Here is a 22,285-nt window from a genome sequence, read left to right as displayed (position 1 = left end):
TTTTTGGGATATACTGATAGTTTCAAAACCTGTGCAAGAGGGGCTGGCCGGATAATGTCAATGTGTGTTTAGTCTGCTTCCTCTATTGCTTCAAGTCAGTTGGTTCCAAAGAGCATGGTTCTTTGACTTACTGAGGAAAAATACACAACAGGTTAAAAAATAATTAAAAACTTACAGAAGACAATGTGAAGATGTTTCTTATCCCACATGGGATAAGAAAACTCAGGATGGGAGCATATACAAAATTGAAGGTATAATTCAAACTTTCAAATAATATCCAGTTTATGAAACCTTTAATCAATTGCAGAATTTATGAATTTAAGGACTCCTATAGAGTCCTGATGTTGTAATACAGGTCATGGACTCAGATTTCTAATGGATTATACTGTTTCTTGGTCAAAAATAACAGACTCTTCACCAAGAAAATAGACATATGATCATATATGTAAATATTTGCATACAATTTCAGGAGGTCTCTGGACACCTTGAAATCCATAAATGAAGAATCCTAGGTTCTTATAAACTCAATGTTTTAGAGAGTCATGTGTAGTTGACATAAATGAACATCATTATCCTCGTGTAAGATCGACAGTGCATTTAAAAGAAAAATTTTTAAAATAGAGCCACAAGATGCATTTGATATCAAATTCTTGAACATTTATAAAGAGAATTTCAAGGGTAGGGGCCAAGATGGCAGAAAAGCATGGAAGTTTTTTTGCATCTATCCTCTCTGAAATGCAGTCAGATCAACACTATACATCTTGCACACCTAGGAAACTGATTTGAGGATTAACACAACAATCTGCACGACCTGAACCACAGAACTTGGCAGGGCTACTCCAAGGAACAAATCAAAGCACACCTGGTGGAGGGTCCAAAATGTCACTACGAGTAGGGTAATAAAATAGCCAAAGTCACAACAACAAAGAACAAGTAACAATCTCCCAAAAAAATACCTCCTGAACGGCCAGGTCCTGGACAGTGTACGACCATCATTTAATATAGCAGTGCTTGCAGGTGCAGAGCACACAACAAGCTTTAGAACACAGAAGGGACGGAAAACTCACCAAAATGACAAAACAGAAGAATTCTCCTCAAAAGAAATTCCAGGAAATAGCAACAGCTAATTAATTTATCAAAATCAATTTAACCAATATAATTGAACAAGAATTTAGAATAGTAGTCATAAAATTAATTGCTGGGCTTGAAAAAAGCATAGAGGACAGCAGAGAATCTATTGCTACAGAGATCAAGGGACTAAAAAATAGTCATGATGAATTAAAAATGCTATAAATGAGGTGCAAAATAAAATGGAGGCGGTCACAGCATGGATTGAAGAGGCAGAAGAGAGAATAGGTGAATTAGAAGGTAAAATTATGGAAAAAAGAGGAAGCTAAGAAAAAGAGAGAGGAAAAAAAATCCAGGAGTACTAGGGGAGAATTAGAGAACTAAGTGATGCAATCAAATGGAACAATATCCATATCATAGGAAATCCAGAAGAGAGAGAAAAAAGGGCTAAAGGTGTACTTGAACAAATCATAGCTGAGAACTTCCCTGATCTGGGGAAGGAAACAGGCATTGAAATCCAAGAGGCACAGAGAACTCCCTTCAGACATAACTGGAATAGATCTGGAACAGATCTTCTGCATGACATATCATAGTGAAACTGACAAAATACAAGGATAAAGAGAGAATTCTGAAAGCAGCTAGGGATAAACGGACCTTAACATAAAAAAGGTAGACACATGAGGGTAGTAGCAGACTTATCTACTGAAACTTGGCAGGCCAGAAAGGAAAGGCAGGAAATCTTCAATGTGATGAATGGAAAAAAAAATATGCAACCAAGAATCCTTTACCCAGCAAGTCTGTCATTCAGAATAGAAGGAGAGACAAAGGTTTCCCCCAACAAACAAAAACAGAAGGAATTCATCACCACTAGCCAGCCCTACAAGAGATCCTAAGGGGAACTCTGTGAGTGAAATGTTGCAAGAACCACAAAGTACCAGAGACACCACTACAAGCATGAAACCTCTACAGATATCACAATGACTCTAAACCCATATCTTTCAGTAATAACACTGAATGTAAATGGACTAAATGCTCCAACCAAAAGACATAGGGTATCAGAATGGATAAAAAAACAAGACCCATCTATGTGCTGTCTACAAGAGACTCATTTTAGACCTGAGGACACGTTCAGATTGAAAGTGAGGGGATGGAGAACTATCTATCATGTTACTAGAAGTCAAAAAAAAAAGGTGGAGTAGCCATACTTTTATCAGACAAACTAGACTTTAATTTAAAGGCTGCAACAAGAGATGAAGAAGGGCATTATATAATAATTACAGGGTCTATCCATCAGGAAGAACTAACAATTATAAATGTCTATGCACCAAATGCGGCACACCCAAATATATAAAACAATTAATCACAAACATAAGCAACCTCATTGATAAGAATGTGGTAAATGCAGGGGACTTTAATACTCCACTTACAACAATGGGTAGATCATATAGACAGAGAATCAATAAAGAAACAAGGGCCCTGAATGATATATTGGATCAGATGAACTTGACAGATATATTTAGAACTCTATACCCCAAAGCAACGGAAAATTGCTCATGTTCACTCTTCTCAAGTGCACATGGAACAGTCTCCAAGGTAGATCACATACTGGGTCACAAAACAGCCATTAATAAGTGTAAAATAACTGAGATCATACCATGCACACTTTCATATCACAATGCTATGAAACTTGAAATCAACCACGGAGAAAAGTCTGGAAAACCTCCAAAAGCATGGAGGTTAAAGAACATCCTACTAAAGATGAATGAGTCAACCATGCAATTAGAGAAGAAATTTAAATATATGGAAACAAATGAAAATGATAATACAATCCAAACGCTTTAGGATGCAGTAAGGCAGTCCTGAGAGGAAAATACATTGCAATCCAGGGCTATCTCAAGAAACAAGAAAAATCCCAAATACAAAATCTAACAGCACACCTAAAGGAACTAGAAGCAGAATAGCAAAGACACCCAAACCCAGAAGAAGAAGAGAAATAATAAATAAACAATATAGAATCTAAAAAAAAGTAGAGCATATCAACGAAACCAAGAGTTGGTTTTTTGAAAAAATAAACAAAATTGATAAACCTCTAGCCAGACTTCTCAAAAAGAAAAGAGAAAGGACCCAAATAGATAAAATCATGAATGAAAATGGAATTATTACAACAAATCCCTCAGGAATACAAGCAATTATCAGGGAATAGTATGAAAAATTATATGCCAATAAAGTGCACAACCTGGCAGAAATGAACAAATTTCTAAACACCCATGCACTTCCAAAACTCAAACGGGAAAAAATAGAAAATTTGAACAGACCCATAACTAGTGAAGAAATTGAGTTAGTTATCAAAAATCTCTGGGGAATTCTACCAGACATTTAAAGCAGGATAATACCTATCCTTCTCAAGCTGTTCCAAAAATTAGAAAGGTAAGGAAAACTTCCAGACTCATTCTATGAAGCCAGCATTGCTTTGATTCCCAAACCAGACAGAGACCCAGCAAAAAGAGAGAGCTACAGGCCAATATCCCTGATGAAGATGAATGCAAAAATTCTCAACAAGATACTAGCAAATCGAATTCAACAGCATATAAAAGAATTATTTATCATGATCAAGTGGGATTCATTCCTGGGCTGCAGGGCTGGTTCAATATTCACAAGTCAATCAATGTGATACATCACATTAATAAAAGAAAAGATAAGAACCATATGATCCTGTCAATCGATGCAGAAAAAGCATCTGACAAAATTCAGCATCCTTTCTTAATAAAGACCCTCGAGAAAGTCAGGATAGAAGGAACATACTTAAACATCATAAAAGCCATTTATGAAAAGCCCACAGCTAATACCATCCTCAGTGGGGAAAAACTGAGAGCTTTCCTCCTGAGAAAGGAACACGACAGGGATGTCCACTCTCACTGCTGTTGTTTAACATAGTGTTGGAAGTTCTAGCATCAGCAATCAGACAACAAAAGGAAATCAAAGGCATCAAAATTCACAAAGATGAAGTCAAACTTTCACTTTTTGCAGATGACATGATACTATACATGGAAAACCTGATAGACTTCACCAAAAGTCTGCTAGAACTGATACACAAATTCATCAAAGTCACAGGATACAAAATTAATGTACAGATCAGTTGCATTTTTATACACCAATAATGAAGCAACAGAAAGACAAACTGATCCCATTCATAATTGCAACAAGAATCATAAAATACTTAGGAATACACCTAACCAAAGATGTAAAAGATCTGTATGCTGAAAACTACAGAAAGATTATGAAGGAAATTGAAGAAGATACAAAGAAATGGAAAAATATTCCATGCTCATGGATTGGAAGAATAAATATTGTTAAAATGTGAATACTACCCAAAGCAATCTACACATTAAATGCAATCCCGATCAAAATTGCACCAGCATTCTTCTTGAAGCTAGAACAAGCAATCCTAAAATTTGTGTGGAACCACAAAAGGCCCCGAATAGCCAAAGTAATTTTGAAGAAGAAGACCAAAGCAGGAGACATCACAATCCCAGACTTTAGCCTCTACTACCGAGATGAATCATCAACACAGAATGGTATTGGCACAAAAACAGACACATACACCAATGGAAAAGAATAGAGACTCCAGAATTGGACCCACAAATGTATGGCCAACTAATCTTTGACGAAGCAGGAAAGAATATCCAATGGAAAAAAGACCGTCTCTTTAACAAATGGTGCTGGGAGAACTGGATAGCAACATGCAGAAGAATGAAACTAGACCACTTTCTCACACCGTTCACAAAAAGAAACTCAATGTGGGTGAAGAACCTGAATGTGAGACAGGAAACCATCAAAACCCTAGAGGAGAAAGCAGGAAAAAACCTCTTTGACCTTGGCTGCAGCAATTTCTTACTTGACACATCTCCAAAGGCAAGGGAATTAAAAGCAAAAATGAACTATTGGGAGTTCATGAAGACAAAAAGCTTCTGCACTGCAAAGGAAACAATCAACAAAACTAAAAGGCAACCAACGGAATGGGAAAAGATATTTGCAAATGACATATCAGACAAAGGGCTAGTCTCCAAAATCTATAAAGAACTCACCAAACTCCACACCCGACAAACAAATAATCCAGTGAAGAAATGGGCAGAGGACATGAATAGACACTTCTCTAAAGAAGACATCCAGATGGCCAACAGGCACATGAAAAGATGCTCAACATTACTCCTCATCAGGGAAATACAAATCAAAACCACACTGAGATTCCACCTCGCACCAGCCTAAGTGGCTAAAATGAAGAAATTAGGAGACTATAGATGCTGGCGAAGATGTGGAGAAATGGGAACCCTCTTGCACTGTTGGTGGGAATGCAAACTGGTGCAGCCACTCTGGAAAACAGTGTGGAGGTTCTTCAAAAAATTAAAAATAGAAATACCCTATGACCCAGCAATAGCACTGCTAGGAATTTACCCAAGGGATACAGGAGTGCTGATGCATAGGGGCACTTGCACCCTAATATTTATAGCAGCACTTTCAGCAATAGCCAAATTACGGAAAGAACCTAAATGTCCATCAACTGACGAATGGATAAAGAAGATGTGGTTTATACGTACAATGGAATACTACTTGGCAATTAGAAAGAATGAAATCTGGCCATTTGTAGCAACATGGATGAAATGGAGAGTATTATGCTAAGTGAAATAAGTCAGTCAGAGAAAGACAGATGCCATATGTTTTCACTCATATATGGATCCTGAGAAACTTAGCAGAAGAGCATAGGGGAGGGGAAGGGGGAAAAAAAGTTACAGTGAGGGAAGGAGGCAAACCATAAGAGACTCTTAAATACTGAAAACAAAGTGAGGGTTTACGGGGGGTGGGAGAGAGGGGAGAGTGGGTGATGTGCATTGAGGAGGGCACCTGTTGGGATGAGCATTGGGTGTTGTATGGAAACCAATTTGACAATAAATTTTATATATATATATATACATATATATGTATACATATATATATATATAAAATATATAAATAAATACGTATATATATATGTGTATATATATGTATATATGTATATATATATACATATATATGTATATATATATACGTATATATATGTGTATATATATATATCTATATATATGTATATATATGTGTATATATATATGTGTATGTATATATATATACATAAATATATATACACACTCATAGAAAATGGAAAAAAAGAGAATTTCTATTTTTTTCCCAGAAAAACATGAAAGGTATGAAGTCTTTAAGTAATCTCCACATTTTTTACTAGTTCTTTTTACTTCTACTTTACTAGTGTTTTTTTTTTTTTTACTATTTTCAGATTCTTTAAATACTATTAGCTTTTGACCTTAGTTATTATACATTCTTATTGGCATACATGCTACTTTTATCTTAATATAATTTAAGAAGTTTGAATCTTAAAAATCTGGACCTTATTTATATGGCTGTTTAAATTCTCAGAATATACGTCTACTCCCTAGAGATCTTCATGTTTTATTATTACAAATTGTGTCCTCTTTTTTGATGCTATTCAAAGAAACTATCAACACTTGAAAAAGATTCATCCCAGAATCATTTTCTTTTCGCAAAGAGAAATTCTAAAAAAAACTTTATACAGCTTGCTGAATTAACTGGGTCTCCATGTGAATTAGTGTTTAATTTCTGTGTTGGTTGGAATTGCTGTGTCTTTGTGTTTACACCTTAATTGGAAACACGATAAGTAACTGAGCAGCTCAAATGTCTTTTCCTCTCCCAGAGGGCTGTATGCATGCTCTCATGGGCTGCTGGGCCACTTGTGAATATAAATAAGTGGGGATAGACCAACCCTGTTATAAAACTTGTCACATCGCAGCATTCTTTTGCCTTGTAGGACAAAGCACAGTGGAAGGTGCCCGTGGCACAACGTAGGGTTTTCTTAGTTGTGTTCACAGAGGTCTTAAAAGAAAGTTTAATTAGCAAAACTGAACTTTTTTTTTTTAAATTAAACTCCTTATAAGAATTACAGAAAAGGCTCAAAAATAAGTAGTAACTTTCCTGGAAGGGAAAAAGGAAAGTAGTTGGTAGTTTAACTTTATATGTGTTTCATTTAAGAAATACTTTCTCCGTTGTTAAAAATCTCACCATAAATAACCTATGTAGCTTGAATTAAATCTGTCCTCTCTGGACATTTGCTTTATTTTTAGATTTTGTGTTGATTTTCTTTTGATTAGCAAATGGTACAAAAGACCAAAACGCTGAATATTTGATTAGTTGTATAACCATAAGACACTTATGAAACCAGAAATAAAGGATACCATTTGAAACACTACTGGAAAATATGCTACCTTCTCTCAAAAGGTTCAAGACTCTCTTAAAATATTTCCTTGAAGGATCCTCAGCATTATTATCATCAATTGATGCTTAAGAATGGGGAAAGCAAAATCTAAAGGTTTTTTTCCAGCAAGTTTCCTTAGCCTGTATTGCCTGTTTATATAGAATATTATAGAGCTTTATGAGGCTTTAAAATCCAAGAACTTCTCAGGGTGCCTGGGTGGCTCAGTTGGATAAGCGTCTGACTCTTGGTATTGGCATATGTCATGATCTTGTGGTTTTCCTGAGTTCAAGCCCCTCATCAGGCTCCATGCTGACAGTGCAGAGCCTGCTGGGAATTCTCTGTATCCCTCTCTCTGCCCCTCTGCCCTCTGCATTGTCTCTATCTCTAAATAAATAAATAATAAATAAATAAATAAATAAATAAATAAATAAATAAAACCTTAAAATCCTGCAACTTCTCAAGGACAAAACATCTTTGGGAGCAACACAGTGCCCAGTCCATAATGCGTTTCCAGAATGTGTTTCTAAGATGAGGCACAGATATTTAGGGTAATGCTTTATGTCTTCAAATTACTAGTGGAGACCCAAGTATCATTTGGGGGTATCAGAAGATGGTCAGGAACTCAGACCCTGGAGCTAGATCTCCTGCATTCAAGTCTTGGCTCTGCCAGTTGCTCACTGTGCATCCTTGGGCAAGTTGCTTAAACTCTCAGTGCATCCGTAATCTGAGCTGTTAAACTGAACTAGTATTTATCCTCGCCACAGGGGTTGGTATGAGGGTTAAATGAGGTCACACCTGTAAAACCCTTAGAATAGTGCATGACATATTGAAAAACTTATTTTTTAAAGTTAGCCATTCATTACATATGTGCTGACTTAGATGTAGTATCTATTTTTAAATTACCTACACAAAAGTGTTTCACAGGAAATAAAACAAGAACAAAGGCAGCATAAAATTATTTATTTGTCACATGGTTTAATTCAGTTTTGAACTTAGGTATTACATAGTATTTCAAGTCATGAGAATGCTCTGATGCGTTTTGTTCCTTCCTACCTAGTAGTAATTAAATAATTGATTGGTGTGTAATCAATCATTTCACTATAGTTGAAAGCAAAAAGTCATAAACCAGATCATTTTAAAACACGCACCTTTAATTTTATCATTGTCATAACACTTTTGTAAATATGGATGTAATAAAAAAAACAAGAGAGCCACTCTTAAAAATTCATATGTTATTAAAATTTTGCAATATGGTTAGTGTCTTAGAGTGAAAACAAAATCTAACATTAGGCATCATTGGCAGTAACTTTCATTGTCAACAAGACATGTCTAATTACAGAGAAGTCTTTTTTCCCATATGGTAATTTTCAGTAGGCAGGATAATACTGAATATTACTGAAGTTAATTGATGAGATGGTATGCCACTGTTCTCTGGAACTGGCAGGAAAATTACGTCTCATTTCTCAAACCTCACACCTTTTATTTACTCTGAAACAAATCTAGATTAAGAAATGCTACAGTTTTCACAAATGTAGTCCTTCCTCCTAATTTCTGCTCAGCGATTTTATCACTGGGTAAAATAATTTATTCTTCATCATTTTTCAGAGCATTTGGATGGCTTCTAAATTTAAAAAATAAAATAAAGAAATTAAGAGAAAACATGGAGCCAAATCAACAAAGTCATCATGTAGATTCAGGAATTTCAAATAGATTTAAGGTGAAAACCAATTCCAAATTAAGCAAAAAGACACATTGTTACAGGTACAAATGTGTAGAGTACAAAAGACAGCATAGCTTGTTAATGGGGATAAGAATCTATTTCCTACAGAAACTATTCCAAAGAAACTATGTATTATAGTGTGTCATTTAAGGTAATAAAATACTCATTTTGATTATTTTACTCTAGGAGAAACCATCTTGTTCTTTAAAACAACTTCAAATCTGTCAATTTCAGGTGTGTAGGATTTAAGTAGACTTCTGAGACCATCAAGAAAGCTCCTAAATATACTGACATAGCCATTTTTGGTTATGAACCTTTTTAACTCCGAAAACCACTTCTTAGTTTAGGACTTAACATCAAGACAGTAAGGTAGGATATGATATTTGCATTTATCCATTCATTCTTTAAGCTGTTATAGGGTGATTCAGTATTTAGTATAATGTACTATTCCCTGTGTTTTAAACACATTTTCTCATTTAATCTCACTTCTCACACAATAGAGGAAGTGTTATTATTATGTAATACTATGTAATATACAAATATACATGAATGAAGAGACAGGCAGTAGCATGAGTTATGAAAAGTCACTTGCCCGAAGTGGAAAAGTCTTTAATATCATATTATCTAATCCTAATCCCACAACTTCTAATTGCACTGTGCAGATCACACAAGGTGTATGATAACCAACTATCCCAATTTGCCTGAGACATAAGAATTTCAGTGCTAAAACTGATAATTTACTGTATTATATAAAACATGTAACTAGTGGTGATTTTTACTTTGCCATAGGATATAAAAGAATTTTCATGTCCATACCAAACTACAATAAAATATGGAAATAATCCACTTTTGTAAAACTTTTTGTTACATAGTGGGCAACTATAATAAGGGGAAAGCAGATAATTGTGCACAGAAAGGAAGGAAAGTAAATGTACACCAACATTTTTAAGTGCCAACTATTGCCAGACACTGTGCTAATTATGTTGTCTCATCTAATTCTTTGAAAACCGTATGTAGTATATAATATTATGCTCATTTTTCAAATGCAATAACTGAAAGAACAAAAATAACTTGTCCAAGATCATGAAGTGAATAGGTAGCAGAGCTAAATTTTGAAGTTTTCTTTCTTCAAAACCATATATTTTACAATGAAAATAATTTAAAATGTATTGATTTGCCATCCTGTAATTTCAATAACTCTTTTCTTGGTCTAGAATCAGTCATAAAGAACGTCTTTATATGTGTTCCTTCTGGCATTGCATTTTAAAAAAATGAAACTGAGTACCTATTAGGTGCCTAATTCTGTGCTCAATAGTGAATTTACTGAGAAGAACTAAGCACACTTTCTGACCTCCAGGGCATTTTATGGAGGGAGGCAGACACCTACACAGCAAATACCAATTCCATATCATAAGTGTATCACATACACTTGATTAAGATATAAAAGGAGGAGAAAGTAAATATTCAGTTCTTCCTAAAAGGGAAAGTGATTCATAGAATTGACAGTGGAGACAGTATTTAAGTTCTACTTTTTCTTTTTTTAAGTATATGATTTTACCAAGTGGAAACAGTGAGAAGGCAGTCTTCCAAGGAAGACAGGGAGGTACAAGTAAAGCCACACTTCATGAATTATGAGTCCCCTAGATAATTTGAAAAACAGGAGTTAGGGAACTAGTGGGAGGTAAAAGATGACACTAGAACAAAGGCAGAGAAGAGATTGTGAAGGAATTTATTGCCAAGCAGTGTAGATTTTAATTCTGCAGCAAACAAGACAATAAGTAAAGCAAGTTCTTAAAGGAGGGTATGAAACATTAGCCCTTTATAGTAATTGACTGTTTACCTATTTCCGTTCTCCTTTTCACTATACACTCCATGAGAGCAAGGACCTTGCATTGATTGTGTTTTTTCAGAAACTAGAAGAGTACTTATATATAGTAGGCACTAAAAAAAAAAAAAGTTGGATCATTCTTTGAAACAGTGATTATATAAGTATTAACAAGTACAACCAGCAAATGATTATTGTAATAAGTGAAGCAAGAGAAAATAAAGGCAGAATATGGGCAGTGATAATAGATTTTATATAGAATCAGCACAACTTAATAACTCATGGACAGGGGTTTGATAAAGTGAAAAGTCCAATATTAAAATGGGATTTCAAACCTGGGTAACTAAGTAGATGGTGATGTTTTAACCCCAACAGGAATATAGGAGGGAAAGCAGGTTCAGGGGAAATGTTAAGATTTTATTTGAATCCCTTAAAGTTAAGATTCACATGGGACATGATCTGATAATCACCAGTCAACAGTATAAAGGAAAAATAATTCCCCAATTTTAGTACTTATCTGGTGAATAAAAATAATTATTTAATATATTATAACTTTGTTCAAATTTATGTCATCCATATATTTTGAATGCCTTAGAGGGATAAGAAAAGTATTTATTATCAAATCCATTTGAGATCATTATAATTCACTATCTCTACAGCAGAAACAGGGGAGGTAGAAATAGGTTAAGTAACTGGCTCCAAAGTCCTGAATTGCATCTGGGGAGGGGATAAATACAGGCAATGTAACTGTCAATCCAAATTATCACCACAAACTTTATTATGTGGTAGATAAAATATAGACATGATATAATGTTAAATAAACTAAAATTGTTTTAAATCTACAATAGAGTTTGGGGGTCATTGTGATTTCTTTAGATTCTTGATATTACTGACATCATATTAGAAATGGCCAAGCTGATACAAAATTGTACATCCAGTACAAACTCATTGCTTATATGAAAATGTTAAATCCCTGTAATCCCCTTCTTTCACATATCTTCTTGAGGCAAACAAGTAAACAAACAAACAACACTATTTCACTTGCAAAATGTTTTCCCTAGAACATTTAAAGAATTTCTTTCTTTTGTTTTCTTTAACAACAGCACAAGAAAAATATACTCTTATCACCATATGGTTTCTCAACACCACCCATATCAAAATCATCTTAAGTATTAGGAAACTGTAAATTTGAAAAAAAAATCATTAGTCAATAGTACATTAAAGTCCCAGTTAAAGGAAGTAATTTTTGTCTAAAACAGAAAAAGATGATCTGGGATTTTGTGATTCATTGTGTTCAGTATATGAATAAGTGATTTCTTACAGGGTTTTGATTCCAATGTAATTTAACATACCAATAAACATTTCTGGGCTACTTTTTGAAGGAAAATGAAAGAAATTCACTTTTTTGTGTGACTTCAAGAAGTGTTTTTGAAAATTTCTTAAAGCAACCCATTGAGACTTCTAAAAAAAAGTCTAGGGATGTTGAGACTTGACTAACATTCAAGAATCCTGGAGTTTGTCCATTGACTTCAGTACAAAGCAAATACTAAGTTAATTCTGTAACATGAGGCACTTGGGGAAGTGGCCAAAATTGGAAAACAGGTGAGAAAAGCTGAAATGTTTTGAAACTATAAAAATAGAATCACCTCCAAATATATTTTCCAAGAGCAATAATGTATTGTATAATTTTTACATATTTAAAAATATAACAGACAAAGCACTGTTGCCAATAGGATTCTCTCACCTAGCCACATATTTGAATACCATCCTTTCATAATTTCCCTATACTTATCTATTTTGTTGATTATAAAATGTAATCATAGACTATAAAGTTGCTTGTAATCTTCACAGTGTAACTAACCCTCCTATAGAAAATCACTAGGAAACAAATAACAGGTTAGATTCCAGAAGTATTATAATAAAACAACTCCTTAGTTTAATAATAGCAGCTCTAAATTGGCATTACTGCACAAAATACAAAAGATGCAGAGCTCAGGTGGGAAGCTTATAATTCACAAGAAACCAGGGGAGTCTTCATTTGACTCTTTATTATCTTTAATGAGAAGATGAAACTTGTCACTGATGAATTTTAAGATTGTATAAAGTGTCTCCCAAGGAGTTATAGATAGAACTAATTTCAAAGTACTTGGTATTCACATAGATTAGAATCTTGCCGAAATACTTCAGTGTTACTCTCTGAGGAATTACGAAGTCATTGAGAAAAATCAACTTGTTACTATAAAGCACCTACTCTGCTCAGCCTTACGGGAGGTAGTTTTGAGAAACCTAATGAATGGGGGGAGACATAGCATCTATGGGAAAATAAGAGAGAAAGACAACCTAATATAGAACCAGGCACATTTCATAGTGCAGACAATAGATGTGATGGGAATGCCACTAGAGGAAATATCACCATGGGGACTTTCACGGAAGAGGTGTGAGGTGAGATCAGGGAGAAGCAAATTGGGAAATAATCCTGGCAGGGGAATACCAAAAGGGAAAGGAGAGGAGGCAGGATTGAACCAGTATAGATGATAATAACAACAAATGGAGCAGGAGAGGACAGGACTAGTTAGGAGAGATGAGGTCCAGCAAAGGAGGATAAGTCTTACGGCTTCTATCTATAAATTATGTCTGAGAGGCACCTATGGCATAAAAGTTAAGAGCTTAAACTCTGAGACAGACTACTCGACACTGCCACTTAGCTCTTTGATGGGCAAGTGCTTTAATTTTCTATCTCAATTTCCTTATCTGTGTAATAGGGCTAATAATAATTTGTATTAATACAAGCGAAGTGCTTGCAAGCTCTTTTGTATCAAAACTGACATTCTTAGGGAGAGGTATATATATGTTTCTCTGGCAGCATGGTCAAGGTAGATTGAAAGGGTTAACTCTGGGTAGGTGAGCTCAGGCAGTCACTGTAGTAACCCAGCATTTCCCCTTAACATCCATGTTCCATTACAATTGAAACTAGAATACCGGTCTCAGAATTTCCATATATAAGTATAAAAAATTATCTTTTATTTTCCCTACCTTGCTAACCAAGTGTTTGCATCCAGCTCCTGTTTCCAAGCTCTCTGAAACCAATGGCCAAATAAAAAATTTCATGACAAAGTGTCATATTTAAAATCTGGATCTTCTAGTTCTTTGCTACAATAGTGCTGACAGTTCATTTGACCTCAGGATTTTCTGATAAAGTTCTATATCTGTGTTTGGGTGAAAGTAATGACTTTGAGGAACATTATGGAAATCCACCAAAATGGAAAATTTCTTTGGATTCTAATACTATGCATGATAAATTGGGAGCTTTATTACTACATTTAACCTTTAGCACATCTTTCTTTAAAATATAGATTCAAATGTAAAATCTAGCATTTGCAGACATTGTACTAATTTGTTACAGTCACCCTTTTTAACCCACAAGGCTTTGAGTTCATAACAGAGACATGAATTACAATATGAGGTCTAATATTTCCATCATTGGTACACATAATTTCTTTCCAGATCTTCTTTGTACTTACGAGGAAAAAATGTGCACAGTGCAGATTCAATTGCTAAAAATTTCAATGAGAAGCAAGGAATATAGAAGTAAAAAATAAGTATGTCATATATGTTTATTTCAGGTAAATATTTTCTCTTCATCTGAAATTAGTTTAACTTTTAAACTTGAGCAATTTGGCAGAACAAATAGATTCTTTTCTTTGAAACAAATCTGTTATTTATGTCAAATATTCTACCTAATAGAGGTATTGGGAACTGTAGCAATTGCAAATAGATATGATAAAGAAGAAATAAATGATGTTCAGTTTCTGATTTTAGCTTCTGTTACTAGACTACAAAATCAGAGCTACTTATTTTCATGCACTGTCATCAATGTTTTGTTGATCTAATCTATGTTCAATAAAGACATGATCAAGAACTATTGCAAAGCCCACCAACTTGGTAGCATTCATCAATCTACTGACATTTTTCTACTTAAAAGCCCTTAAAAGCAGACTATGACTAATGGTTTATAATTTCTTAAAGAGAATTTATGAATTTCTCCTTTCCTCTTTGCCTTAGGAATATTTCAGAAATGCCCAGTCTAATGTAATTCAGCCACAGTGACTGCACCACTGTAGGACAAGGTGTTCTGCAAGTGCCAAGGCAGCTACAGAGACTGCTTAAACCCTGCCTTCAGCTTGTTCATGATCTTTTAGGAAAAGCTCAGGACAAAAAGAACATAATATAAACAAGTGATTGCAGGGCTTCAGAAAAGGAAATGCTTAATTCCTTTTTAATTTGTATTTTTTATATGAACTCAACAGAAATGATGCCATAAAAAAAGGGGAGATGCCTATGTGTAATAGGGAGACTTTTGTAGAAGCACGTTGGCAAATGAAGTTTCTATTAATAAAATACAAGTAATTTAGCTGCCACAGCTGGAAATCTCTTACTGCAGCACATATTTCCGTAATTGCTCTAATCCTTGTGTGTTCTTTTGCTCTTTTTGCAGGCAGACCAGTAATGATTGTGGTGGAATATATGGAGAATGGATCCCTAGACTCCTTTTTGCGGGTGAGGTGTTCTTTTCTGATGGCATTTAAATAAGATATTCTGAGTTCTAGATTTAAATCATTTATCATAAATTAATTTTTACATAATGTTATTCATGGATTTTTCCATGAAGAATAGCAACATTTTCTCTAGGGTGCATTTCTCCGATACTGTGATACATTAGTGTGTTACCAATGGGAGGAGTATATATACATATAATAATATAATTGATTTCTCCTATAAATTCACATGCCTTATTAATATATATATATATTTCCAAATGATGTTATAAAGAGATTAAATGAAACTCAGTTGTCTCACATAAACATTCATTTTGTTTTATCACATTTAACTATTCAGCATGATGTTTTATGCATGATCTATAATGCTGAGCCCCTTAAATTGATGTATATTTACGAATAATGACTCAAGTTCATATCAGAAAACTGGTTTTATCACTCTTAAGTTTGTTTCCCTGACTTTCAGAAAACAAAAGAAAAAAGAAAAAACCCTAGCAGAGATTGTTTTCAGAACAAAAATTTTAAAGCATTCTTTTTAAAGTGACTTATCCTTGAAAGTATGGTGTATACAAAAATCATTTGTCTCACATAGTAGCAGAGAATAACAGAGCAATCTTGAAGTTATATTTCAAATGTATTTATAATGTCTTTAATATTTAAAAAGCCATCATATGCTACAAAAATACTCATTGATAGTAAAAAAAACAATACAAAAAATAATTACTACAGTAAATATTTTTCATCCCCAGCAGAGGTCACATATTTGAATGTCATTGTATTCTCAAATATTCATCTATCTGCAGAGATATGGTCATTTTTTTACTTATAACATGACTGGACTTTTGCTATTTGGAATATATTATATTATTTGTTATCTTCATTTTCATAGGATAAAAACAGTCTCAAGCATTCTTTCTTCATTTAATTTTTTTGTTCTATGTTATTTGGTTAAGTTCTGCATCTTACCTTTCTTTTTTTAAATCTCATTTTCATTTATTTTTCTTGAGTTCATGCCCTCTTTTTCTGACTTCTCTCAATATTAGCAGTAATGATATATTTACCCTGTGACTGGACTTGATGCCCAGATTCAATGCCAGAAGCTGAATTCAGCAAAATCGTCAAGTTATTACAGAGCAATACTCTTCACACAATGCAGTCTCTCAACCAAGTATGCTTTTTAAAGCAAAATGAAATTCATAGGTGTTTGGGGACATGAACTATTTGTTTTTATTTTTTCTGTAGCCATTCTCAGGATGTTATTTTATAACTTATATTCATTTCTCCTGTAAATGTGCTAAATTATTTTAGAATAAATTATCAGGACCACCTATGGTACTTTGAAATGCATATATAGTTAGGACCTTCCATTATGTTTATTCAAAAACTCATTCTTATCAGACATATACCAACATGACTTATTCTCTAATGATGCTTGGGATAAGTTATGGATTTTTTTTTTGCATCAACTATATCCTAGAGCTGAATATAATGGCAAATAAATGCAGCACATACTCAATCTAAATTGCTCTTGAAAATGGGATCAAATGACTGCCACAGCAAGTTAGGAAAGAATTCTTAGCTTCAGATATCCTTTTTATCCTGCTGAATCATGAATTAATTACAATATATTATAAAGAAAAGATAATAGCTTATCAATAAAATATTTATGTAGAAGCATCTTGATACCTGTTTATAAGTGGTATATTTCATGATTTAAAATTTAAAAACTAATATTTTTTGGCTTTTGTAAATTATATAGGTAAGACACCACACAGTCTGGGAAAGAATAGATGTTCGGTTAATGGTGGCTATCATTACCACTGCTGTAAGAATCTGAATGTCAATATATGCCAGATCATCTTGGTTCTGTCCCTTCCAGCTATGTGACCTTGTGACTTGGGAAAGTTACTAACTTCTCTGTGCCTCAGCTTACTTATCTATAAAATGGGAATATTAACAGCATCTACCTCATACAAATGTCATTGAGTTGATTATTTTAAAGCTTATAAAATAATACATAACACACTAAGTGGTAGAGTGATCATTCAAACTCAAGTCTCTGACTCAAAAAGCCATGTTCTCATACACTTTTTTAAATAAAATTACTTTTACTTCTTTTTATAAGTTCACTGCCATATCCCCATGTGAACTTGTCTCCTTTCTGCACATAGAATTTCTATTAAGATAAAAATCACATGCATGAGAAAGAAAAAAAAAATATGGCCAAATACTCCCTTCTTACTCTTCTTTAATATTCTTACCCTTCTTTGTAATCATATCTCTTTTATCCCAGAAGCTCAAAGTGGTATATAAACTTTATGTCAATAGCAGATGCTCAACTCCCCATGGCAATATATATATATATATATATATATATATATATATATATATATCCCACAAATTCTCAAAAACGAAGTCATTTTTCAAACTACTGCTTTAGAATTTGATAATCGCAGCTTCTGTGAGCACAGAAAGAGGAAGTGGCTAAGTGCATTGCATTGTAGGGAAGTCATCCATGGCTCATTAATAGCATTCTGTGCTTGCTAGAAGCAGAAAAGATTTCCCTTTGGTCTCCCACATATTTGAAAATCACTTCAATTTACTTTTATATGAAACAGTGGTAGCAAAACTAAGTACAAAATTACAATCTAGTGACAGTGGTGGTAGCTGGCTGGCTGTGATATTGCACTGGATTCATAAATCTTCTATTGTTCAGGATCCTTATGGACATTCCTCCAGATACATATTGGCAAGAGGTGGTGTGGTTAAGTGCCTGTGTTTGTGTATGTGGGCGTGTGTGCATGTGCACACACAGATGGGATATACGTAGGTATGTGACTGTGTGTGTGTTTTCAATTTAAAAAAAAATGCATTCTGACTTAGTAAGGAGAGCATCAGCCCTGTTGCTCAGAATGTATGATCTTACTGATGTGCAAATTTTCCTAACTTTTCCAAGGAAATACACTAGTGTGAATTAAATGTAATCTTGACCATCATCCCTATACAATCTCTCTTGAACTATGTATATGGATTTCATAAACGCTTTTTGTGACACTTAACCTGGCAACTGCTTTCCCCCTAAATTTTTGGACTTACATTTTTATAACAATATTAATTAGCAATCCAAATAATAATAGTTATAAAATACTTTAAAACCTTGAGATACCACATGCCAACCACAAAAATGTTGATCAAATCACAAAATTCAGTTATTCAAAAAAATAATACCACTGGTTTCAGTTTAATATGTTATTGTGTTCTTGCTACAGCCTCTTGCTGCCACCTCAACTCGTTTGATGTTACAGATACATTATTTGCGAAGCACAGTCACATGAGCAAGCAAGAGGGAGTGTCATCCATATAACAACAGAAAAAAACCAAAAGGTTGGGGGAGAATTACTAAAAACAGAAGCTGACAGGATCAGATTGAATAGGGAAACCATATTTCAAAACGTGGTCAGGAAAGGATGCGTAGGAACAAAAAGAACGTGTGGAAGGTAGTGCTACCAACTGATAGGAAGATACAACATAGGAACAGGATGGGCTGGTAGTTGGGAGATGATGAATTTCATTTGGGTCATATTCCATTTGAGAGGTCTATGGAGCATGCAGTGAAAATGTCCAGACAGCAATAAGAAATATAAATCTGAAGCTCAGGAGAAAAATCTTGACCAAAGTTAAAGATCTGGCAGTCATTAGCATAAAAGTGGTTATAAAACCCAAACCATGATATTTTTTAGGAAGAAGTTTAGAGAAAGGCAAGGAGTTGAACAAGGTTGGAACTCCGTGATGTGCCACTCAGAGGAAGTTGCTGGGTGGAGTCTCCAAAGGTAACTAAGAATAAGTGGTCAAAAAAGAACAAGGAGGAAGATGAGGACATGGAGTCCTACACATCAGGCAAGAGCAAATAAGCAGTTGTCGCCAGTGCAGCAGAGAAAGTCAGGAAAACAAAAACTGGAAAGCATCTATGGGATTTACTACTTAAGTCCTCAGTCATCTCAACAAGCACATGTTTAATGGGTTGATCCCAGACAGAAGTCAGAATGTATAGGGCAAAATGAGATTGAAAGATAAATAGGAGTTGGTAATGGAGACCATTTTTTAGGTAAACAGTAGCTGAGGTAGCAAGGCAAGAGGTAAATCAAATGCTAGTAGACAAAAAGAAAAGCAAAGGGTATTTTTTAGTAGAAAGACATTTAGAGAATTTGTACACTGGGGGATAGGGAATTAAAGAACATACATTGGCAAGGCAAAATATCTCAGGAGATGAGAACGTACAAAATCAAGAACCTTGGTAGAGGATTAGCTTTGAATAGTAGAAGCCTCCACATCTTCCAAGACTCATGGGGTTGTGTGTTGTGGACCTAGAGAGATTTATGAGAAGCATTAAATTGAAGGAAATGATACCTGATATTGTTGCATTTCTATATGAAGTAGGAGAGTTTATTTGGGAGTTTGAGAACAAACCTTAATTTAAAGTCAATGTTTAAAATAATTGCTGAAGTTAAAAGGAAAAGTGGCTGATCAGACCAAAGTTGGGGGGTGGGGGGTAGTGTCGTGTGTAGCGCAAGTACAACAGAAACACCGGTATTAAAGGAGAATTGGAGTGGTGGAAGAAGAATCTTTCAGGTAAGCAACTGGTGAATCCAGGATAAAGAAGGAAATAAAGAGACTGATAGACTAGACACGAGTAGAAATGTCATCATTACGTAAAAGAGGAAGGATAGTTGTATGGTGAGGATGAGAGAGCTGAAGGAAAAGAAAAGTGTACCAGAAACTAGGGTACTAGCAGTGGTTTGTTATACCACAGATTACACCAGCTTGCAAAAGATGATTATTAAATGGTCAGGAATTTAGAAAACTGGTTGTTAAACTATTAGTAGCTTGAAATTGGGTATGAGGGAAGTATTTACACCACACAAATGGGCAAACACCACAAATTGGGGCTTGTTTGTTTTGTTTTTCTCCTGAGGTCTGGTTTACAAACACACTAGATTGATACTTACTTAAGATTTCTGAAGCAAGGCAGTTTTAGGGGTGACAATTTCCAGGTGTGGACCTAAGAATCTGTGGCTAAAGCAAAAATGAAGATGAATATCTTTAATTAACTAATGTAGATAACATTTATGTGTGCTTTCTATGACTTGGGTATTTCTCAATTCCATGAATTCATTAACTCCCCAGGTGCTTACGACAACATTATGAGGTAAGTGTTACTATTATCCCCATTTTACTAATGAGGAAACTGAGGCAAATCACAATAGATAACTTGCCCATTATGAAACAGCTGATAAAGCATTCATTCATTTTTTTGCACAAATATGTGTTCACAGACTGTAGAACCCTAGGTACTATTCTGGAGCCTTGAATACAGAAGTGAACAAAACAGAGATAAAAAATCTAGTGGAAGGGAAATAAAGAATTCAGCAAAATATATGGTACATCAGATGGAGAGAAAAAGCAGGAGCAGTGAAGGTGGGAGTGAGATTAGGTTTCAGTATTACATTGAGTGAACACATCAGGTCTTACTGAAAAGTGTCATATGAGGAAAGGTGGAAGAAGGTGAGGGAGCAAGCCAAATGGATACCTGGGGAGAAGTGTTCCAAAGAGAATAGGTTCCAATGCCCTCAGGTTGGAGCATTTTATACCCAAGGAGCTACAAATTGTCTTTATGCTTTATGACTATATGCCTCTTTTGCCTAAGACAGTGCTAATTCATGTCTATGGTCCCTTCAAAATTGCTAATATTGACCCTTTTACGCTGCAGTTGGGTTAATAAAATATGTAGTCACCCTGTCGTGATGGCTAGAATAGGTGGTAGAAGATAATCAGAGTTGATGGAGGCAGAAACGGACTCAAATGTTGAAGGGAAATGATTCTCAACCTTGGCTGTATGTTATATTCATTTGACTTAGAGAACTTTTAACAATCCCAAGTTGCAGCCTGCATCACAGGTGAATTAAATCAGAATCTCTTGGTGCAACACATGCATCAATATTTGTTCAAAGTTCTCCCAGTTGAGTTTAATATGCAACCAAGTTGTAAAAACAATGAATTGGGACATTGTTGGCCATTGTAATGACTTTGTGTTTTCTCTGAGTAAGACATGAAGCTGTTGTAGGCTTTAGGGTACAGATACAATATAATCTGTGTCTTAAAAATATCACTCCTGTTGCTATATTCAGAGACTGTAGTGAAGTACAGATGGATGGAAGGAAATTAGGAGGCTTTTGCAATAAATATCCAGGTAAAGGGATGAAAGTGACTTTAGATGAGGATTGTTGTAGTTGAGTTGATGGAAAATACTAGATTTTGTGCTGTATTTTGAAAGTAGAGCCAATAGGATATGCTGTTAGATTGGATAAAGTGTAGAAGCAAAAGGGAAGATTGAAGGACAACTAACATCCATAAAATAACGTCAATAATAGACAATAACTACTTCTTACAGTTATTGTATTATATCGTATTAAATAGTTAATAGACCTAAAACCCCTAGAATATGTGTCTAGGTACTTATTAAAGTTTCCATAATGTATCTATTATTATAATATATTTCAGGGGTGCCTAGGTGGCTCAGTCAGTCAAGCATCCATGATTTCGGCATAAATCATGATCTCATGGTTTGTGGGATTGAGCTCCATGTGGGGCTCTGCGGGGATTTGGTGTCCTCCACTCCCTTCTCTGCCCCTCACCCATGCTCATGCTCTCACTCTCCCTCTCAAAAATAAATAAACAATGTGGGCACCTGGGTGTGCAGTCGGTTAAGCTCAGGTCACAATCTCGCAAGTTTGTGAATT

General features: G+C 34.7%; 1 protein-coding gene across 7 annotated transcripts in view; it reads left to right on the top strand.

Moving 5' to 3' along the window:
- Positions 1-22,285, top strand: part of EPHA6 (EPH receptor A6) — an 872,130-nt gene that overhangs the window by 719,381 nt on the left and 130,464 nt on the right. For all 7 annotated transcript variants that reach the window (XM_058731672.1, XM_058731667.1, XM_058731668.1 and 4 more), the window contains one exon: positions 15,428-15,489. In XM_058731672.1, the coding sequence (XP_058587655.1) occupies positions 15,428-15,489 (62 nt within the window). The remainder of the gene's footprint in view (positions 1-15,427; positions 15,490-22,285) is intronic.

This window comes from Neofelis nebulosa, chromosome 5 (assembly GCF_028018385.1).
Source record: "Neofelis nebulosa isolate mNeoNeb1 chromosome 5, mNeoNeb1.pri, whole genome shotgun sequence".
Taxonomy (NCBI): Eukaryota; Metazoa; Chordata; class Mammalia; order Carnivora; family Felidae; genus Neofelis; species Neofelis nebulosa.
The sequence above is the reverse complement of the archived record's forward strand: the minus strand, read 5'-3'. Positions and strand labels throughout refer to the sequence as shown.